We start from the raw sequence: 21,638 nt of genomic DNA, 5'->3' as shown, positions 1-21,638 counted from the left end.
TGAGCGATTTTTCTGAAAATCAATTATTTGTTTTCTAATTAATGTGATTGAGTGATTTAAGGTAAGGTTAATTATTTTAGATTTGATCTTTAGAGATTGTTCGTAAAAAGGCTGAGATTGAGAATTCCTTGGGCAAAACTCTTGTGCAAAAGGAAAGGGGCCGCCAAGAGGCAGATATGGGTTTTTTTTCGTCCCACCTCCCATGGTTTTTTTGGTACCTCCTCCCACCTTCGCTGGTTTTTTTCGTCCCCTCCCCAAACTTCATCGGTGCCCAGGGAAGCCAAATGAAAGAGAGTTTGTATTTGCAAATCTTGTGCCACTCGCAGGGAACGACGACATACCAACACCAGATCAATCTCCTATGTTCTATTTCGGCATCTTAAAAGAAACGTTGGGATCACAAGTAGGTAGTATTTATTAGCGGCCTCTAAAGGGCACGTTTGCTACTATTAGAACACTACAAATTCTTTGAGATATAAATGTGAGCTATCTAAATCTTTGCACAATTCGTATCTTGTTTCTTTTCTGACGTTTTTACATGTTCTTATGTTCAGGCCCGTATATCCTTAAAGTATATTCTTATAAATTTCCCCATTCATCATACGTAGGAGTATTTATCAATGATACGCGCGAAGGGAGTCGTGCGGCAGAACCTGGCCTTCTAAACTGTTGATTAGAGCTCCTCCTCCTAATGTCAGCGGAGCTCCAAAAGTCAGCGTAGCGTAGAGGGGCTCAGCCGTTGATTACAGTACAAAACAATTGCAGGGTCTCTCTCATGCGCAATCTAGACATTCCGTAGAACACAAATATAGGCCTAGTGTACCCGATGATTCCTATGAAAGTCTAAACTACGCTCGCGGGCTGTCTCTTAATAAGTAGTACTACTCGTATATAAACCTCGTCGGCTGAGCTGTCTGCCCCGCCACTCCAGCCAAGCAGGTGCTCCGTCTTCTTTGACAATCCCACCCCACCGGATTGCAAATCGAACAAGTGCTTCTTCTTTCCGAAGGAACATGGACAACGACTACGCGTTGGTACTAGTCGGCCACTGACCAACAAAGAAAACCCATTCAATTCACACGGTCCGCCCAGGCTGCACCTGCACGGCACCACCACCAGGCAGGCAAGCATGGCATGAATCTCGCCGTACCGGGACTCTCCTCTTCTCCCCCGCGGCCCGCGGACGAGCTGACGCGCGGCGCGCCACCAGTTCCGGAAAGAATATCCTAACCGCCCTGGCGGGCCCACCCCCCGTCCCCTCCGTTTTTCCTCGGATAGCGGCGGCCCAGCCCGGGCAGCACACCCCCAACCAATAGTCGTCTCTCGCCCCCCTGCTTTTCTCGTCGGCTCGGCTCTCTTCTCCGAGGCCCCGTCCCGTCTCTTCCCAGTGCCTGGCCTTCTCCGGCAGCACCGAACCCGCCCGTCTCTGTCGCGTCCCCCCCCCCCCCCCCCCCCCGTCCACGCGACGTTCCCCCGTACCCAATACCCGTCGCTTCCTCATTTTTCCCAAATATAGTCGTCCTTGAAAATATTGTCTGCCCCGGCGGCCCCGACGCTCTCCGGGACGCGCGGACAGACGGGCGGCGATCACCACGCCGCGGCTGCTGGTGAGGGCTTCTGCACTGGTCCCTCTTTGCTCGGCTCCGGGGGCCTTCTTGTTTGGTTTGGGCCTGTGTGGGCGGGTTGCTGCCCGTCGGGGCTTCTCGTTGACCACCGTGGGATTTCCTGATTTGGGGGCCGTATCGTGCAAACACGGCGGATTGGCCATTTCAGACCTAGCTTGATAACTAATACAGTATATCTTGCCTAAGGCGGCTTTGTGCAGTTTTGTTGATTTCGTTAGTCTGTACTGTATATATCAAGTTCAGAAATCTGGTATTTTCGTGGGTTCAGTCCATTTACTGCTTGGTGTCACCGCTCACAGTCACCGTGCACATGTTGGAATTCGCTCCCTTTGTGCATATGCATTGGGATCAGGTAGGAGGGAGAGGGAGAGACGAAAGGGGGAGCAGAAAGAAAGCAGAAAATGAACTTCACTTTCTCTCGTGGGTGGGACCTTCTTTTTTGTATCATTGCATTACCTGGAAATTTCACTGATCTCTTCTAACTTGAGACCAATCAAATGTTACTGTCTTCTCGAGTCCAGAAAATATGAATGCCATCCCAGCTGTCACTTGTAATATGGTCAATGCCTTGTATTTATTGCTGAATAACATTACTGTAAAAGTAAGAAGTCCATACTCGTTTGATATAGCTTGGGACCTTGCACTAAGTACCACAGACAGACCTTGTGTTTATGCTTTTTGGCATCATGTAAAGAATGCTGACATTATCACCACTTGCCATAAAACTTTTAAAAAACTTGTAGTACAATTCTTTTTCTTGAAAGTAGGGAGTGATACCATGTTATTTACACAGTGAATTAAATGTGTGTTCCTTTGTAATGTAGGTGATACTTCACAGTTTTGCCAACGTCAAGTAATGGTTAAAATGATTGGTAACGAGCCATCAAGTGAATTAGAATGGGATGAGCCATTAGGAAGAGTGCCAATCTTTTCCTATGGCTCTGGGCATATGCTAAATGATATCACATCATCTTGTTGGTTTACATATTTGTTGGTATTCTTGACGGACGTCGGGCTTAGTCCAAGGTATGTGCTAGGATTAGATTTTTTTTCTTCTCCATTTGCACTCCAAATCATTATATTATGTTCTTTCAGATGTTGCTAAGTCATATTGAATGAAGGCATTCCTGCAATCCTTGAAGCTGTCGTTGTAACACTTAACGCAAATAAATGCATCGGATATAAGTTCATATTAAACGTCCATTATGTTTTAGGTGTGATAATATATATTGCAGAAAAAAACTACTATCCCTTGATCATTATGTATAAATACATCCTACAACCGAGTGTAGTTACACCCACGTCTCATATATTACCATGTGTTAGTATATATACTACTTTATCATTTTTAGTATGTTCATATACTATATCTAAGATACTCCAAAGTGAGCTACATGAAAAATTGCAATTGATCCCATAGTTCTTACTATATTTCTGAAATACAAAAAATTTGTATGTAAAAGGATTATGCTAAAAATATGGAACATACTACCTAAAAAGTAGTATATATATACTATCCAAGTATTCTTATATACTACTCCCTCCGTCCCAAAATAAGTGTCAAAACTTTAGAACAACTTTGGGACAGAGGGAGTACATACTACACGTACATACACTCCAGTATGATAGATACTACCTATAACGAATGAAACACACGTGGGTGTAACTACATGTCTACACTCGGTTGTAGGAAACATTTGTCATATATGAAACATCTGTTATGCTATTTGAAAATGGACCATTTAGACACTTCATGCTTTCAGAAATATTCTGCCTGAGATATTGAAAAACTTGAAATGATTACTTGTTGCTTCAGAATTCTTTTAGACAATTCACCTTTTATTCAACTCTGCAGTGATGCTGCTATTGTCATGCTTTCCGGTCAGTTGGCGGATGGCTTCACAACAATCTTTGTTGGTGAACTGGTATGAGGCAAAATGAACTGGATTTATATTACTGCATTGTTATAAGTTTCTGATATAATATCTGTTTGATTACATTCACTTCTAGGTTTCTCTGTATTTACTAAGTATTGCTCCGAAGTAGATACATAAATGAATCATTTTTGTTTCAGATTGATCGTTTTGGACATTTCAAACTGTGGCATGCAGGAGGATCTATTCTAGTAGCAATTTCCTTCTCATCTGTTTTTGGTAGCTGTTTGCCTTGCAAACTCACGGGGACTAATTCGTCTACTCTGGAGACTGTTGGATACAGCATATTTGCCTCTATTTTCAATGTTGGTTGGGCAGTTACCCAAGTCGCTCACATGTAATGCTCCTTCCTTGCATTACTTACATTCATGCTTTTCTTGTGATTTCAGCATATCATTTGTGTATATCTTTTATATATTTTCCAAGGTCAATGGTGAACTGCATGACGTCAAACCCAACAAGTCGGGTTGCACTAGTGAGCTGCCGCAATGCCTTCACCATGGTACACCTTACTCTGCCTTGATTTTACTGTGTCCAGGTATCTGAATAACCGCCTCTGACATGTTCATTTTTCATGCTTATTCCAGGTCGCAAATCTTAGCTTGTATGGCATTGCCTTGTTGATATTTACTCTAATGCACTCAGTGAGTGTATTAGTTCAGGTACTTTCTCGTGTTAAGTAATATATACTATCATTTATCTGAGTTCTTGTATTTATCTTAAATTTCTCGAATCCTTTTGCTCAGTATCGTTGGATTGCTTATACGGCCATTTCCATCGGATGTTGTTTTGTTGTTGCGTTCTTGATTGGAACAAAAGAGCCAGGGTAAGATGAAAACCTTGTTTGGACATCTGGATTACAAAGTTTTAATGCCATGTTCTTTTGAAAATGTTCTTAACTTCCGTATGTTTTCCTTTTATGTTTTTTTTAGTTTGTTTTTAACTTTGAATTCTGTAGGTTAAATCAACCTTCTCAGGATAAGAGCCTGTCCAGAATTTCATGGGCCCACTGGTTCAAGAAAGTATTGTACTACCAAGTTGCTCTAGTCTACATGTGCACTAGATTGGTAACCAATGTTTCACAGGTATTTAGTAATCTTAAGCTACGTGATTATGAGACCAAACAACTTTGTTCATTCCATTTAGTTTGCTACTTGTACTTTACTTACTCTTTTTCAAGCCTTAGATTATTTGATGAATGCCATGTATGGTAAAGGACATCTCTTGCGGATTAAGGTATATTACTCTGAGTAGACCGCGCTATAAATGGTGTACCATGGTATGGGGAAACATGGCTAAATTTCTTGGAAAAACTACATTTTTTTCACACATTAATTATTAAACAGCATTTTCTTTTAGATGTTTTAGTATGAAATATTTATCAGTTCAGTCTCACATGCAGTGTTACATGCATCCCTTGATCGGTTTTTACTATTTTTTTTCTTTGCTGTAACTATCTTATGATTACGTTCGTTTCAGTTTATGTAAGATAACATTAAAATATACCGACATACTAAAGATAGAAAATGCTCTCTATATATATATATAATGTATATATATATTAGTATATTAGTTCCTTGAATGGATGTAAAATCTCACCACCCAAATTCTAATTTTGTTCTGCTCGAATTTGGGGTCTTTTTCTTCATTAAACAAAAGATATCTAGTTCCTGCTAGGTATTCTCATAATTTAATATATGTATTACACAGTCAAGGATAGATTTGATATCAAATATGTTTACTGCATAAACGGCAATTTTTTTTAATGTTGTGTGCATTCTTTGTATATAATCATTATATTGCAGTACTCCTATTTTCTCTATAATTTCATTTTGCCTCCTTAATTCTTTGAAGTTTGAACTTCAACTGGATAGCAGATTATTTATAATGTTTATATATATTTGATCAGGCATTTCTTGCTTTCTATGTGATAAATGATTTGGGAATGCACCAATCTTCCAAAGCGCTGGTAAGATTTTCTTTCCCCTTTTGCTCTTGGAATAGTTGTCTTATGATTTTTTAGGCCTGATGTTGATTATGTCCTCGGGCAAGTTGAACTCATGTGATACATGTGCTATTATACAATATAAATGCCTGAATTAGAAGAAGAAAATCAATAGAACTTATGATGCAGGTGCGACAATTTTGTAAGCTTGCTTTGCATGAGTTACACTATACATGTGTCCAATCAGGCACTTAAATGCTCACTCTCAGTATAATCTGAATGCTGAAAGTGATACTACTTGGTGATATTTTCCTTTTTTCATTGAGGTCCCAATCCAGTTCATACTGTTGATTAATCTAGATAGTTTCTTGATACATGTCATAAAATTAAATTTCCATGAAGTAGTGTTTGCTTATTTTGTTTTTCAGGTACCTGCTATTATCTATGTATGCAGCTTGGTAGTATCTGTCATGTTACAGGTCCGACTATCTTCTTAGAGTTCAATTAATTTATTTTCTTCCTCAACTAAATGGGGAGCCTATTTCTTTGGAGGAACCAACTCAATAGAATTCTATATTTTTTATAGGAGACTAGATGGTCGGGTTGGCGTTTAAAAAACTACTTCTCAGCTGGAGCAATGATTTGGATATTGTCCGGTATTGGGATTGTTCTTTTACCAAGCAGAATGCACAACTTCATGTATGTGCTGTCAATTACAATAGGAGCGGCCAATGCACTTATGACAGTATGTTTCTAACCTTGGTTCAATTTAAAGAGAGTTAATTTAGTATAATATACATGTATAAATTCATGGTGAAAATTCCTATGTATTTGGCTTAGAAGTATATGTTATATGTACTCCCTCCGTTCCTAGATATAAGCCTTTTTAGAGATTCCAATGCGGACTACATATGGAGCAAAATGAGTGAATCTAAACTCTAAAATACGTCTATATACATCCGCATGTAGCCCGTATTGAAATCTCTAAAAGGTCTTATATGTAGAAACGGAGGGAGTACATATAACATATACTTTCTGACATACATATATCAATTTGGTATATGCCTTGCTGTGAGCATTTCATAGCCTCTTGAAGATTTGCAATTGAATATGTCTACATTTGTCTATGTGATGCATAATCATGTTATACGCTGGGAGCTCACTTTTCAGCACTCTTATCTCTTTGGTCTCCATTGACCACAGGTCACAAGTATCAGCATGGAAGGTGTTTTAGTAGGAGAAGATCTAAATGGTTGTGCTTTTGTGTACGGCTCTTTAAGTTTTATTGACAAAGTGTCATGTGGCATAGCGTTGTATATCCTCGAGTCCTATCAAGGTAATGCTACTTACTACTTCCTCCGTTCCTAAATATAAGTCTCTGTAGAGATTCCACTATGGACTACCTACGGAGCAAAATGAGTGAATCTACAATCTAAAATGCATCTACATACATCCGTATGTGGTCCATAGTGAAATCTCTACAAAGACTTATATTTAGGAACGGAGGAAGTAGTATCTTGGCACTGATGATTACTCACAACAAATGGATTTGTGTACACAATGAGATTTTCATTCTTTGCGTGGCAGGAAGCACCAAGATCAGTGAGAACCAAGAATTGGCATATGGCTATTCCGTTACGAGACTCGGTTTGGGGCTAGTTCCAGCCGTCTTCTCGCTGCTTTCAGCCATAGTAGCTCATACCATGGACCTCCCTGAAGCTCGACGGAGACCTCTAGTGGAGCCTCTTCTTGCCTAACTCTTGCTGGTAGCACACCTTGTACTGTAGAAATTTGATCACCAGTCCTGCATATATTCTGTGGAGGTGCTAACAACCGTATATGGCACGTGGGAAACAAATCCATACACCGACCAAACCACTTAAATATACTGTATTTAGTCTGGGAGAAGTTTAGGTGGCCAACAGAGAAGGTTACTCAGCAAGGCGTTGAGTATAAACCGAAAGTGGCACAGAAGTCATAACCTGCTAATGGTCATACTTAACTGTGTAAATTGATCCTAGTCACATTGTTTAGAACAATGCAAAGCCTTAAGCCTGTATGTATATTCATTTGAAAAGTTTAATCCATCTGAACGTCCACTGTGGCTATGTACTTCTTGGCATACTTGGGAGATTGTTCTGGGTGACCGCAATTTCATCCTAAATTTGATCAGGGTCGATACGGTATCTGTCTTGGTGACTGAAACAGCCTCGCCTGCTATAATGTGCTATTGCTGGTACGCGTCGGGGACAATCGGAGCTAGAATGCGTACTGAAAGCTTGAGCATTTGTTTGTGCGGTGTGCTTGAGTTTGGACTCCTATCTCAAGATAAAAGGCAAAAGGACAGCGGTGGCCGTTCCATTTTTTGTCTGATTTGAAAGGCTAAACAGTGGAGCTTTTTTTTTTTGAAAATAAGTGGAGCTGTGAATGCCCAAGGGGTTATGCATATGCAGATATGCTTATCTCATCGAGACTTCAAATGGAGATATGAGAGTTACGCCGACGTTGATCAATGGCAAATATGGCTGTGCAAGCACATCGCGCGCTACAAATTCGAAATGAAGACGTCACGAACACAACCCTAACAAGTGCACACACAACTCTTTCTTTGTACCACAGTAGTGAAGTCACTGAAATACCACAAACATGCATTCCTCGACCGCAAGCTCACACAAGCCGGGCGCCGTGGTGGCGGGGTTCTCAGGTCCGAAGTCATCGTGTCAGGTGCCATTTGTGAACATTTTTGCTGCCCTATGCTTTCTTCCGCGAGCTCCCGGAATACTGGTGATCCGGGGTGGGAGGCAGGTGGATACCACCTCAACTCTGAAAATGTTTGCTATGGCCTCAAGGGGCCTTCATTGATTTGCAGTGTCCGCAGATCTGCGCTACTCCTGCACTAGTGAACGGTACCACGCATGCCTGAGTGTCGAATGTTGGAACCTGGATTCGGTATTTCGAGTTAATTTAAGCATTCTTGAGCGATAGAACTCTCGCCATGTCGCTGAAAAGCGGCAGAGTCGGCAACAATAATGTAGCACTACATGAAACAGGGATGGGCCAAACCATGAATCTTACAGCATAGTTAAACAACTTCAACTGAAATTTATGGTGAGAAAGGCAAAGCAGAACCAAGGAAGCAAGTTTCGCCACAAAACAAGCTACGACCAACCATATTCTTAGTTGGTTCTGGCCAGAAGTCAAGAGCCTATTTTAAAACTGGTACTAAGCCACCAGCCGTAACCCGGCCGGTTACATCCAACAGAGAACAGAGTGCAGGCCAACAGCCTCGCTGCAATCAGAAAAAAGGTGATCTTACTTACTACACCGAAGGATAAAAGCAGCCGAAATTGAAGATCTTGCTCAGCTGGGAGCTGCACGGCCGCCTTCCTTCTCCTGCAGGAGAAAACGATAGCAGACATTAAGAGCTGCTGGTGCTGGCACTTCCCCTCAAGCAAGCAAGTACGCGGCGGAGCTCATGTTTTCAGGGACGGCTCATCCTGGGACTTCCCTGCATGGATGCATGGCTAACCAAACCAGCCTCATGTGTGCCAGTCTGCTGCCCAGCTCCAACATCTGCCGGCCCGCTGCGTCTGAACGGCCGCATCTCCAGCTGACCTGACCTGACCTGCGAGAGAAAACGCGGAGGGAAACGGGAGGAGGAGGAAGAGGGGGCGGCGCTCAGCTGCAGTTGCATTATCACCTGTGCTCTCTCTCCTGTGACAGGGATAGTGAGCCCTATGTTCAGGCGAGGTGACACCAACTCCGAACAGACGGATGCATGGCCTGGTTAAGCCGACCCATCTGATCGGCGTCGGTGTCATCTCTCCTGATCACAGGACCCTAACCCACAAGAACAGCAAGAACAGCTCAAGCGCTCATCTGCTCAAAGGTATGTCTGTCTGTCTGCCTGTCTGTCTCTGTGTGTGTCGCTGCACAATGCATAGACAAACACAAATGGCCTCCATATATAGGCCCGAGGGACGGGGGTTGATGCCCCCCAGAGAGAGAAAAACCAGTAGTGACGCCCGGCCATGTGACGGGCATACGCAACGATCTCCGCCTGGCGAGCCTTGACCGGGGGAAAACTCGTGCGTTCCCTCGGAGTCCCGGGGCCTCCTCGCGCGCTTTCCCACCGGACAGCGCTAGGTCAACGGCGTCGTGGAGCCAGAGTACGACGGATGTACACACACAGAGGGCAGGCGACGGCGACTTGCTGGTGCCCTCAACAACTTTTTTACGTCAATACACATCCGACGTCCCCTCCGGGGATAAAACCGAGCGAACGATCGTCAGTTAGGAACGCACAGATGTTTTTGTTTGCTAAAAAAACCCACTCCAGGCGAACGCTCCAGAATTGCCATGAAAATAGATAAAGTTGTCGTGCCGTTGCAAAAGAATTTGTCATTTCTAAAGTAAAAAATCGTCGTCTTGTATAAAAGATTGTCAGAAAAGTGTCATGCTGCAACAGAGTAAGACTAGCCACAATAAAAGTAACTTCAGCAGTAACATCGAATCCAACTCAACAAATTTGCTTATGTGGCAGTGAGTTAATGAGGAAAGGGTTAGTTTGAGTAACTTAGTTAGTTATTGTAACATCACATGTCCCAATGCAATATGAGTCTATAACCTAATAAATGAAGCTTTGCATGAAATTACTACTAACTATGAAGGTAATAACATAGTCTAGGAATATGTGTATCTCTACTTCTAATGAAGCAGTTGGTAGTCCTCGCCGGTCAATTTTCGTCCTACCTTAATTTTCGTCCTCGATCCCACCTTCCGCTACCCAGCGATTCCCCCCTTCCTTCCTCGAGACCGACAAAAAAAACGGCATGCTACCACGAGGCCCGTTGTGAAAGAAAATCGTCCTAAAAAAATCTACTACGGTTAACCTACGGAAATTAGCCAGACGCTCGCACCCGAATCCTCGTGCCCGCGATGCACTAGCCCACCGCCGCTCTCCTCTGCCCCAACCCCAACCCCGCCGCCGCCTCAATCCCACCGCCGCCGGCCTCCTCCTCCTCTAGCGCCGCCGCTCCAGCCCCTCACCTTCTCAGCCTGGATCCGCGCGACAAGGTGTGGGGCTATGGGAGAGAAGGCTCCATATCGACATCGCCGTCCGGAGCTACATCATCGACGGCCTCAATGGGGGCTTTGGCGAGAGCTCCTGGTCTTTCGTCGCCGCCGCCGGGTCGGGACTGCCGATCGGGACTCCGTCGGATCCGCTGTCGCCGACCCACGTCCCAGTCCTCTCCTTCCTCTCACAGTTCATGTAGGCCCTACATCCTCCCCTGATTCTCCAGGTTAGTCGCGAGGGACTCATAATCTGCAAGTTCCTGATTTTGAATTGGTTGCGTGTTGTTGTGCCGCAGGAGGCGACACCACATGAGGAGGCTAGAACAGCATGAGCAATCTCATCCGTGCCAGTCTGTGCGTCGCTTCTCACGCCAAGCCAAAGGTCATCTTGCTGCCCTGTTGGCAGATTCATGTGTACAATATTAGTGTTCATATCAGTCTGACAGATTCATGTGTGTCTGTTCAGTATTCAAAGTTAAGGAATTCAAGTGATACATATATTGTTTGAAATATCATTGCTATTCCATGATCGGTTCCATTCATCCACCATTTAATGTTTTCATTTTTCTATTTTACAGTAGTTCCTTCTATGGAACTGTACTAACAAGATTATATTCAGTTAATGTCCAGATGCAAGTTCATGAATGCTGTTCATTTTACTTGAGAAGAACTAATTCACATGGTGAAGAACAACTGCTGGATTATAATTTTATAAGCCTTTGTACAGAATACAAGCATACTCATCGATTAATGTTAGATATGTAGTATCAAGTGAAGTAGTATAAATTTGCATCGCCACACCAGCCAACAGGAGCGGCAGCAATAGCAGGGTGTCGCAGATTGACCTGGAGGTTGTCCCGAGGGGCGCGACACTGCCAGTGGAGATGTACAGGTGAAGGAGGAGGACGTGGGGACTAAGGTGGTTGTATGGTAGATGGCGGAGGTGGACAAGATGAACATTTGGTTCGACAGGGTGGTGGTTGTCGTCAACGGCTGGGAGACGAAGCAACAAGATTGAGGTGGGTCTAGCTCAAGAAGAGCAAATGCCTGTGTGCTTATTTTCATATTTTGCATTTCATTTTCTATTGGAAAATTCACTAAGCAATTATACTTGCTTTGAGAATAATTTGCATATTCTTATGTCTACAAGCAATTTAGCATCAGCTTTCCTTGCAATCGGAGAAAAACATGATTATTTAAATAATTCCAAGACAGAAAAGGAGTAAAGCCTAGCAAATCAACACAATAACTAAATTAAAAAATATGTATTGCAAGAATCACCACATTTATGAGACTAAGTAAATCTTTGACCATTGATGCAATTGTTCTATGTATGATTCGCGATGATTATTTGGCAAACAGTTTCTCTCCCCAAAGAAAATAAAAATCAAAAGGAAGTTCATCATCTGTTTGTTCTTGCTCTGAGAAAAGGCTTGAAAGGAACTAATTCACTTTGGAATTTGTCTCCCCTTGAGCTTAATTTGTGTCATGACTGCCTGCAATTCAGCACCATCTTTCATTTGCGTTCTTCCATTAACTTTGTGTATAAAGGACATGTCTCTACATGTATATAGAATTTCATCGCAAATTTTTGGATCACCTTTTCACTAAAGCATGTGTTAATAATAATGTCTATACAAATACTAAGAGATGTAGTTTTCAAGATTTTAAGTATTTAATTTGTCTTTTGTATGTGAACTTTTGACCAGTGGAAGGTCCACCATAATGGTTCTGTACTAAAAATTAAGTTAAGACTTTTGATGCAAATTTTGGCATGATGATAGGTTCACTTTGGAATTTGTCTCATTGAAGGGATCTTGAATTCTACACCATGTTACGACTGATATCCCTGGAATTTGTGATCACAATGTTAGTGCTACCATTGTCATGCAGCTCAACCTGGGACCGAGCACAGATGCCACTGCGTATTGCTAAAATTTACAGGAAATGCAGAAAAATAGAGGTACAACAATTGAGCAATGCACAGTTCCCAAAATGTGTGCCACATAGTTCTATGTTGAACATATAGAACTACTTATGTTCCATATTCACCCTAAAACTTCTCTAAAGGTACACTGAACTTTCTCATGTTTTCCGAAGCTACCGTGTATCCCCTTGCCTAAAATTTGATTCATAGCCAGATGTGCCATTAACGACGGTGACGAGTTTGGAATGGGGAGTGGAGATAGCGGTGAAGAAGATGAAGAAGAAGGGTGATTTATAACATGAAACAAAAGTTGACAATATCATTTAATGTGCATGAGGATCTTAGAGATATACATGTTGCACATGATTTGTTATGCCCCGCTGCGGATCTGGGCGCCCCCTCACCTTGACAAGATTTTACCTACACTCAATTGGATAATTAAGTACAGTTTGATTAGTATGACAAGTCATGTCAGCAGGATGAATATTTACAAGGTTTATTATCTCCCAGGAAGACAAGTAGGAAGTATGTTTGCAAGTTTTCATGACTAAATTATACAATTATATAAACTGTGTGTTCTGCTTGAAGTTTGTCAGTTAAAATCATGTTGACTCGCCTACTGTTTAAAGGTTCTATTTTGATCATATAATTAGGTTTACATCTTGACTCGCTTGATTTGATAAATTCCATTCTTACCAAGGGTCATCATTTGTATATTTCCTCTTCGGAGGGTGATCTCGTCGCCCACGGAGAAGCAATCCAAGGAGAAGAGAGTAGGTTCTGCGCCCAACCTCAGCTTCATATCAAAGGAGGGGAAGTGGCTGCGAGCATGCCATCAGCGTTGGGTCGATGGTGTTGTGCCTCGGCAGCTGGGATCATGCAAGGCAGATGGGAAGCAGCAGTGCCGCCTCTCCCCCCGAGCTCCAGATACATGATAGCAGCATCGAGGTGAGCAGTGGCAAAGGTTCCCACCTGAACATATCGAGCCGTGACACCAGTACGGCCACAACCTCCAATACTACTACGACTGATGGCTATCCTCTACCCATGAGTGTTATCCAAATTTGCGTAATTTAACTCCAGTGACGTGGATCTCATTATGTGGTAATTTTGTTTATGTAGAAATTGATGCGCTGGAATTAGTAAATCTGTTATCTTGTTTACAAGTGTGGTGATGCCGATTGTAGAAATTGGGCAATGTGGGATCTCCTATCCTCGTGCTGGTTTGATTTCGCTTTGTTCATCTGACTCAGGAATCGTGAGGCTATTCATGTCCAACTGAACACAAGCCTTTTTTAGTACTTTTTTAATATATGCTACTTATGCTTATCTATGCTGAAACTGCATCTGCAAGGCACTGTTTGTCCTGCGTTCCAGATCGATGCCGCTTTATTCATGGGTTGGGTTGCCAGTTTCAAGCCACTTAATTTTCGGGTTGCGTTTGTTGTTAGTGTTGTTGAATAGTACAAATCAATGATCCTGCTTCTGTAGGTTCTGACCTGGTAGTATCATGTATGTACTCAACAAAACGTGAACTGTCTGCCATGGTAGTATTATGATTCCTGGCTACCATGGTAGTATTATCTGTAGTGTTGGCCAGCATGTTTATTTCACAATTTTACAAATAAATCTTTTCTTCGTTTTGTGTTGGAAAGTTAAGCATGAACCATTTAGAGAATTCAACAATATGACTCATGCTCATCTCCATGTCAATGCTAGGAGGAGAAAAACTGCATTCAGAGGTTACGGAATGGCAATGGGTGGGTTACCTCCCAGGAGCAGATGACTGGCATGGTTAGTGATCACTAGGCCATGAATCTCATGGATCCCATGATACAGGTACATCAAGAAAATTGTAATAAGTTCATGGCACAACATATAATTTAACGTTAGCTTTCTACATTAAATATCAGGAAAAATTTCTTGCAATTCATTTACATGATGGTCGGAAAATTCCTGTTAAATGAATCTTAACAATAAAGATACAGTCGTCTACATTTAGTTTGCTTTTCTATTGCTGGGTAATCTTCTTATGCCATCATTTTCATAGTATTTTTATGGTGCAGGTATCTGGTCCAGATCCGACGGAGACAAGCAAAATCGTGCTGCTGCTTCTTCTTTCGATTGTAAGTGAATCCTGTTAGGAAATATGCAACTTGTATTCCCATGAGGCCATAGGCCGATATATATACATGTACAGGTGTGGAACATATGCAGGAAACCCCTTATACAACGGGATAAATACAAAGGGGTACATGACTTATATTATAACTCGACTCATCAAAAGTCACGTCTCGAGAGATACGCATCCGACGACCGATAGGATCCCAACAACGATAGCCCTTATGCTCATCACTGTAGCCTAAGAAGACACACTCAACAGACTGAGCGGTCAGTTTGGTGCGTTCGCGAGGGGCAAGAAGAACATAACAAACACAACCAAACAAGCGAAGCATCGAATAATCGGGAGAACGATCAAAAAGACGCTCAAAAGGAACGCCACCCTGCAAAGCAGCGAACGGCTGAAGGTTGATGAGATAGGCGGAAGTGGAGATAGCCTTGGCCCAAAAAGGCGGAAGAGAGGCAGCGATCATCATCGCACGAGCCGTCTCAAGAAGGTGACGATGCTTGCGCTCAGACACGCCATTCTGAGCATGAGCACCAGGACAAGAGAACTGGGCAAGAGTACCCTGCTCAGCAAGGACTCCACGCAACATCTTGGAGATATACTCTCCAGCAGAGTCAGCACGGAAAACACGAATAGGAGTAGAGAACTGAGTGTGAACCATGGCAGCAAAACGCTTATAGATAGATAACACCTCACTACGAGAAGACATAAAATATATCCAGGTGTATCGAGAGAAATCATCTATAAAAATAATATAGTAGCGATGACCTCCTTTCGAGGCAAATGGAGCTGGACCCCAGACATCGGAGTGAACAAGGTCAAAAGGACGCTGAGACATAGTGTCGCTATGAGGATAAGGTAACTAGACCTGTTTACCAAGCCGACAACCCTGACAGTCTAAAGACACACCGCCGGAGACAGATCCAAGAAGACCACGTCGAACTAAGGATGAGAGACGAGAGCCACACAAGTGACCAAGGCGATGATGCCACTGCTGAAAAGAGCTGGTAGACAAGGCAACAGAGGGGGAAAGACTGGCGGCGGTGGCAGCGGAGGGAAGGTGAAGCCAGTCAAGCTCCCAGAGACCCTGAGAGTCACGGTGTCGGGGGCTAGCACCAAGGAGAGCACCAGTGTGACGGTCCAGAACAGAACAAGAGTCAAAGTCTAGAATCACCCGACAACCGGAGTCAACAATCTGACCACCAGAAAGGAGCTGCATGGTAAGTCGAGGAACATGAGCAACATCAGGAACATGAAAAGATGAGGTGCTAAGAATGCCTCGACCATTAACCGGGAGGGAGGTACCATTAGCAGTAAGAACATGAATAGGAGAATCAAGAGCACGAATAGAAGACAAGGTGGATGAATCATGAGTCATATGAAAAGATGCTCCAGTATCAAGAATCCATGGAGATGTACCTGACTGTGTTGAAGGTGATCTCACAATGCCAGAGGAGTCAGTAGCAGAACCAGCAGAACCCGTCGGTGAAGAACCAGAGCATGCAGCAAGCAAGCACCGAAGGCGTGTAATCTCCTGCTCAGTCAGGAGCTCAACTGAAGAGGTCGACGTAGATGCACCCGGCAATGAAGAGTCGGAGGCGGTCAGCAGACCACGAAGCCCCACAATCTCCTGCTCGGTGAAGTACATAGCCGAAGTAGACAACGCAGTAGCACTGGGAGAGGAGCGGCCACCAGGCCCACCACCACCTGTGGAAGCTGCCAGAGGAGGCGACATAGCATAACCAACATCATCCGTAGAGGCCGGTGAAGGAGACGAGGGCACATGCCGACAAGCCCCAGCGCCAAAGGAAGACGCGGGTCAATAGAGTCATATGCATCAACACATCCGATGGGGGCCATGAGAGGAGCCGGTGTAGAACGATAATCACCGATGAAAGTCGCAGGAGGAGTCGATGTAGAGCGACAATCACCACGTGCGACATAACCCGAGGACTGAGACATCGTGCCTTTCTTTTTTTTTTTTTTACAGGCACCAGCAGTCACGCGTGAGTAACAGGGGCTTCCGCAGCAGACGACAACCGCCGGACGAGGAGAAAGGCAGCAGCAGGCAGGGACCGTCAGTTGGCAACGGGCGCTCCGGCAGAATCCTGCGAGGAGAGCAGTCTGGCGGCGAGATCCAGCGGCAAGGAGCTGCAGAAGGCGGAGACCGGCAGCTGGCAGGGAGGTCCAACGAGGGGCGGCGGGCGGTGTCAAGTCGTTTGAAGAGTAGCAGCCCAATGGAGATCTGATCCAGAGAGATGACCGGCTTGATCCAGAGAGACAGCCAGCCAGCTCGATCCAAAGGATGCGGTGCGAGCGATACAGAGAGGCGGGACGGACGGGGAAGGAGCCGGCCTTGGGTGGACCGACAGCAGAGAGGAGCGGACATGGAGAACCGGCGTTACGACAGAGAAAAGCAGCGGCGGCGGCCACGAAGGATCAACAGCACGAGTTGCGGCGTGCAAAAAATTGACCTAGCTCTAATACCATGTTAGGAAATATGCAACTTGTATTCCCATGAGGCCATAGGCCGATATATATACATGTACAGGTGTGGAACATATGCAGGAAACCCCTTATACAACGGAATAAATACAAAGGGGTACATGACTTATATTATAACTCTAACAAATCCTTTGATGACAGTGCTATTTTTTGTTGTATTAATACTGCATCTGATTCACACACTTCATCTATCCTTGTTTGAGAAATTGTGCATGTTTTTGCTTCATTGGTCCAGGAAAATCCAGGTGAAAACTTTCAGGAACTCAGGACGACACGCATTGATTATATTTCATTGTGATGGCCGTTGCCGACACAGCTACTATGGGTACAAGCAACTTCTATTTCGCTCGTCACCGGAAACCACCGCCCAGATCCATCTCTTCTCAACCATGCCGACGTGGTGGTCAGGGGCGCTTACAACTTGTGAGGGCCTGCATTCTCGCTGTTGATCCGTGATGGCATGGCCTCCCCGCGCCCTAGCCGCGTTCTAACTGATGGTTTGGGTCTGCCAGCGGAGGGAGAGGGGACGACCTCTGTCGCTCCTTCTCTCTAGCCTCTTCATCTTGATGAAGCCGTAGGAGTAGAGGGGCACGCGCGTGATGGATCTGCTCCAAGCACCTCAAGCCACGCATCTTCAAGGTGATCACTTCATCCACATTCAATCTCAGTTCCCGCGTTTACTCGAGGAGAGTTCAAAAGCAGCAAGAGCAGTTGTTCTATTGCTGGTCGGAGGGAGAGCTTGGCAAGGGAGATAGAGGGAGCTCTACAACCACGATCTTGGCATACAACCCGATGGCATCATGCCCACGTAAGCTTCTTCATGTTCCAATTCTTGCACTTGATGGTCTTTTACTGTTAGAGCTTACGAAATCTTAGATGTTGCTGACAAAAGACCGAGATACACTATTTTGATTGCAGACTATATATTATATTATTCAGCAAGTACGTTCGCAAATTTTTTTGGTCTCAGCAGGTTGGTGTTCATGTACAGGTTGCCATATGAGAATATACTGTGTATTCGTCAAATCTCAGAACAAATGGCCCATTCCGATCATAACTATTCCAAAAGCATTGATAGGCTTTTAAAAAAATCAAGATATCTGAATATTGATCTCAGCAGTGTCCAAAATCCAAATGGTTATGTTTGTTCAGATTTTCCTCATTTTTATGTTCTTTGAAATAAAGTAGTGCTTGAGGTTAATAATAAATGATTGTTGGTAACTTAACTAGCTCCTGAGAATAATTTGTGATATAGCTTGCTCCTATATGTTTCATGACAACGTTGCTTGTGGAGAGTAATAAGGATTTATCTAGCTCATGTATGTCTGAGCCTGAGGCGGAGAGGACAACGGTTGTGGCTCCATTGATGATAGTGGTTGCGACGCAGAGCCGTATGAATGGACAGCAGGCAAGCCAAGCACTCCCTGGAATCGCCGTGATTCCGGAATGGGTGGCGGGTCCCTGCCCCTACCACCCATGAAGCTGACAACGATCACGTGGCCTCGTGCGGGGGCTGCGGAGGAGAGGGAGGCAGGCAGGGGGAGACTTGTAAGCGAGAACCCGCACGGAGGAGGAAGGAGACGCCTCAGGTGGAGATGATGACGGTGGCCGTGCCTCCATCGCTGGCGGCGGTCATGACGTGCAGCTGCAGGACTAGACATCAGACAGGCGGAGTCGTTTCTGGGAGTTGCTTGCTTTGGTGGTGCTCTTGGGTTTACGATTTCAATATAATCCTATGGCGGAGTGGAAGGTTAATGTTATTTCTCTGATATCACAATGTATCTTCTTGGCTCAAGTATTGAGAAAGTAGCATTGTCGCAGATGTATTTACTTAGTTTGATAAGATGGTGAAAATATCTGTAATTCAGACATGACAGAGAGTCAAATTTAAAAGTAGCTTTTATAGTCATAGCTAGCTTACTTTGGTTTACTTGGTCCATGTAGAGCTGGAATCTCGGAGCTACACTTTCAACCGGCTTGCTTTGAAAATCAAGTAAAATTAAAAGAATAGAGGTTTCAATTGTAGCAATAGTATAGTAGTGCTACAGATCTGTGGAGCGGGCAAGAATTATTGGTCAACCTTATAGCTTCTTATAGCTTCTATTTGTCATCTAGATGTTGTACATCAGGTACAGATCTGTTTAAGAAGGATTGTTGTACATCAGGTACAGCCTCTTATAGCTTCTATTTGTCATCTAGATGTTTAAGATGTTTGGTCTGATGATCTCCCTTCACATTTGCTTGTTTAAACAAACAGGAATTAAAGTTTACGGAATGCGAGAAAAATAAATGCATAACTGGATCTGTGATTCGGTGATTTTTTGAATGTGAAGGTGCATTCTTACAAATTTTCTGCTCATGTTAGTTTAGCCCCTGGCTGCATTATACAGACAACATATTTAGATACTTTTGATTATAAAGATCTCTGACATGATCATATTGTTATTTTCAGCTTTTGGATTTGCATATAATGCTGACACCACATGGACTCTGAAGGAAGTTGTGCTAACTGCTAAGCTTTCCCTGCTTTTCCAGCTTGTGTGTTTCATTGATGGAGGAGGTATAAATCTGTTCCTTAAAGCGAGCAAATCAAAACAAAAACGCAGGAGGTATCCGACAACACTGACGACCGCTACGCCATTCCACTTAGACCTGAGGGCAACATCAAAGGATGCCACCGGCAGCAGAGATCAACAAGTTCTTCACCGTCGGGGAGAAGGTGGAGGTTGAATGTTTCACCGTCAAGTGCAGACTTATCGTTCAGCTACAGTCACTTGATCATCGTCACAGACACCGCCACACTAAGAATTGTGCAGCTGCTCTACTTTCAGGTACAAAATTGGACATCATGTGAGGTGTTATGCTCAACCCCAGCCAGTTCAAAGGCAACACTGGTGGTGGTCCTCTGAGTATGCAAATGACATAAGAGTGGGCACTGCAATAATACATGCTAATAGGTGCAGTTTCATCTCGAGCAGAGGAGCACTGCAATAGTACATGCTACTCTCAGCGACTACTAACCTGAAGTTGCACTCAGGCTCTCGCATATACTAAAGAGGTACTGTCGATAAGTATCACCATTTATTTTTTTACAGTCTATAGATTTATTTATATGAACAATATTGATCTCAAGGATAACACTGTAGATTCCTCTATTCCTTCTGCTAATGTGACTGTAGCAACAGTCGCTCCCATCCAAACTTTTTTTAGGGAAACTACAACATGCATTTTGCTCACCTGAACATTAAATTAAGGAATGCAGAAGGTTCGGGGCCTGTGCGAATTATTCAAATTTTATATTTGTGCGAATGGAGAAACGCCTAAATTAGACGGCAGAGTAGAATTTACGCTCGTTGTTGCAGTGCGGCTTTTGGACATCCTTAGCACGATAAGCCCAAACACGAAGATTAGACGCCACCTTGGATTTGTCTGGTTGTTAGCTTGTGGTCATTAAACACATATATATTGTGCTCTGTCCATATGCTCTAGAGCAAACAAGCAATGATAGTGGACTGCAGTTTCTGGGGTATCACGCCCATTTAAACTGATGGTGCAAGTTCAGGTCGGCCTTCCTTTTTAACTTCAGATCTTTCTGTTTTAAGAATTTTACTATTATAATTATTTTAGATACATGTTCAAATATTATTTTAGTTCACCCGAAAATACAAAGGATGTGGGAAAAATCACAATTTCTCTCTTTCCTGATATCATTGTCTGAATTTGTTTACCATGTTTTCTCTATTTCCTTCCTTACAGCAGTGTCATCAATGGAACAAATAAAGTCTTGATAACTAGAAGGCGATTCCGATTCCAGTATGGTAAATATTCGATGGGTGACAAAGGGTCCCGAGGGAGCTCGTTTGTGTTGACAACACTCAGCATATTCTGCAAATATCCTCTGAGTTCACCATCCATGAGCTGCAAGTCATGTTTTCTGGTGCTACAAGTATAAAAAGGTTCATATTTGTTTTATTAACCTTTTGTGGTGTTGTTCCAATACCTTTTGGAGTTTTGGCCTAAAAGGGCTCTCTGAAACACTGAGACAAACAAAGCTAAAATTTGGAGTATGATTAAGCAGTCCAGTCAGCGTTACTAATCCCCACTTGAGCTTGACTGTATTTCCTGGCTTAATGTTTGAGATTCTATGTATAGCAAAAATATGTGCAGAATTTCATTTAAGTTTGAAAGCCAATCGATTCCATGCTTTGAGCTGGAAAGTGGTCCCTATTCTGAATTGGTATTTGGATCCCAAACATAACTCCCTATGAACATATAAGGAAATTTTAGTTGTGAAACGACACTTGTTGTACATGCCATATTGCTATATGAGGGTGCTGCTATGTACATTTATAGATGCTTGCATTTGACTTCCGTTTTGATGTAACAATATACATGTAGTTTGTTGTCAATACTGTTGGGAGACCTTGTTAAAAGTTTATGTCCAACATTTAAAATTGGTTTTTTTTTTTCTACTGAATTATATACCCTTGTACATGTG

At 43.4% G+C, this 21,638-nt stretch overlaps 2 protein-coding genes and 1 long non-coding RNA gene across 7 annotated transcripts; all 3 read left to right on the top strand.

Annotated features, from left to right (window-relative positions):
* Window positions 1-1,146: 1,146 nt before the first annotated feature.
* On the top strand, window positions 1,147-7,612 carry LOC109747455 (uncharacterized). The gene is made up of 13 exons (XM_020306508.4): window positions 1,147-1,607; window positions 2,450-2,651; window positions 3,481-3,550; window positions 3,700-3,896; window positions 3,986-4,061; window positions 4,147-4,221; window positions 4,306-4,385; window positions 4,518-4,644; window positions 5,469-5,528; window positions 5,933-5,983; window positions 6,091-6,249; window positions 6,708-6,840; window positions 7,092-7,612. Exons 2-13 carry the CDS (start codon window positions 2,482-2,484, stop codon window positions 7,259-7,261), a joined length of 1,368 nt encoding a protein of 455 aa, XP_020162097.1. The 5' UTR covers window positions 1,147-1,607; window positions 2,450-2,481; the 3' UTR covers window positions 7,262-7,612.
* A 2,744-nt stretch (window positions 7,613-10,356) lies between these two features.
* On the top strand, window positions 10,357-21,370 carry LOC109747456 (uncharacterized). Of its 5 annotated transcripts, none has more exons than XM_073508252.1 (10): window positions 10,357-10,776; window positions 10,877-11,599; window positions 12,474-12,650; window positions 12,722-13,455; window positions 14,227-14,346; window positions 14,574-14,633; window positions 19,676-19,859; window positions 19,957-19,971; window positions 20,098-20,198; window positions 20,897-21,370. In XM_073508252.1, the coding sequence occupies exons 5-9, from the start codon at window positions 14,320-14,322 to the stop codon at window positions 20,163-20,165; spliced, it is 354 nt and encodes a 117-aa protein (XP_073364353.1). In that variant the 5' UTR covers window positions 10,357-10,776; window positions 10,877-11,599; window positions 12,474-12,650; window positions 12,722-13,455; window positions 14,227-14,319; the 3' UTR covers window positions 20,166-20,198; window positions 20,897-21,370. The 5 variants fall into 5 exon arrangements, with proteins under 5 accessions (XP_073364353.1, XP_073364354.1, XP_073364355.1 ...); XM_073508253.1 differs by having other exon boundaries at window positions 12,718-13,455; XM_073508254.1 differs by having other exon boundaries at window positions 12,365-12,543; window positions 13,208-13,455.
* LOC141041588 (uncharacterized) lies at window positions 17,668-19,169 on the top strand. The gene is made up of 2 exons (XR_012202157.1): window positions 17,668-17,948; window positions 19,085-19,169. It is a non-coding gene; the product is annotated as an uncharacterized lncRNA (long non-coding RNA).
* Window positions 21,371-21,638: the final 268 nt, after the last annotated feature.

This window comes from Aegilops tauschii, chromosome 2 (genome assembly GCF_002575655.3).
Source record: "Aegilops tauschii subsp. strangulata cultivar AL8/78 chromosome 2, Aet v6.0, whole genome shotgun sequence".
Classification (NCBI taxonomy): domain Eukaryota; kingdom Viridiplantae; phylum Streptophyta; class Magnoliopsida; order Poales; family Poaceae; genus Aegilops; species Aegilops tauschii.
This window is presented reverse-complemented; position numbering and strand designations above follow the sequence as displayed.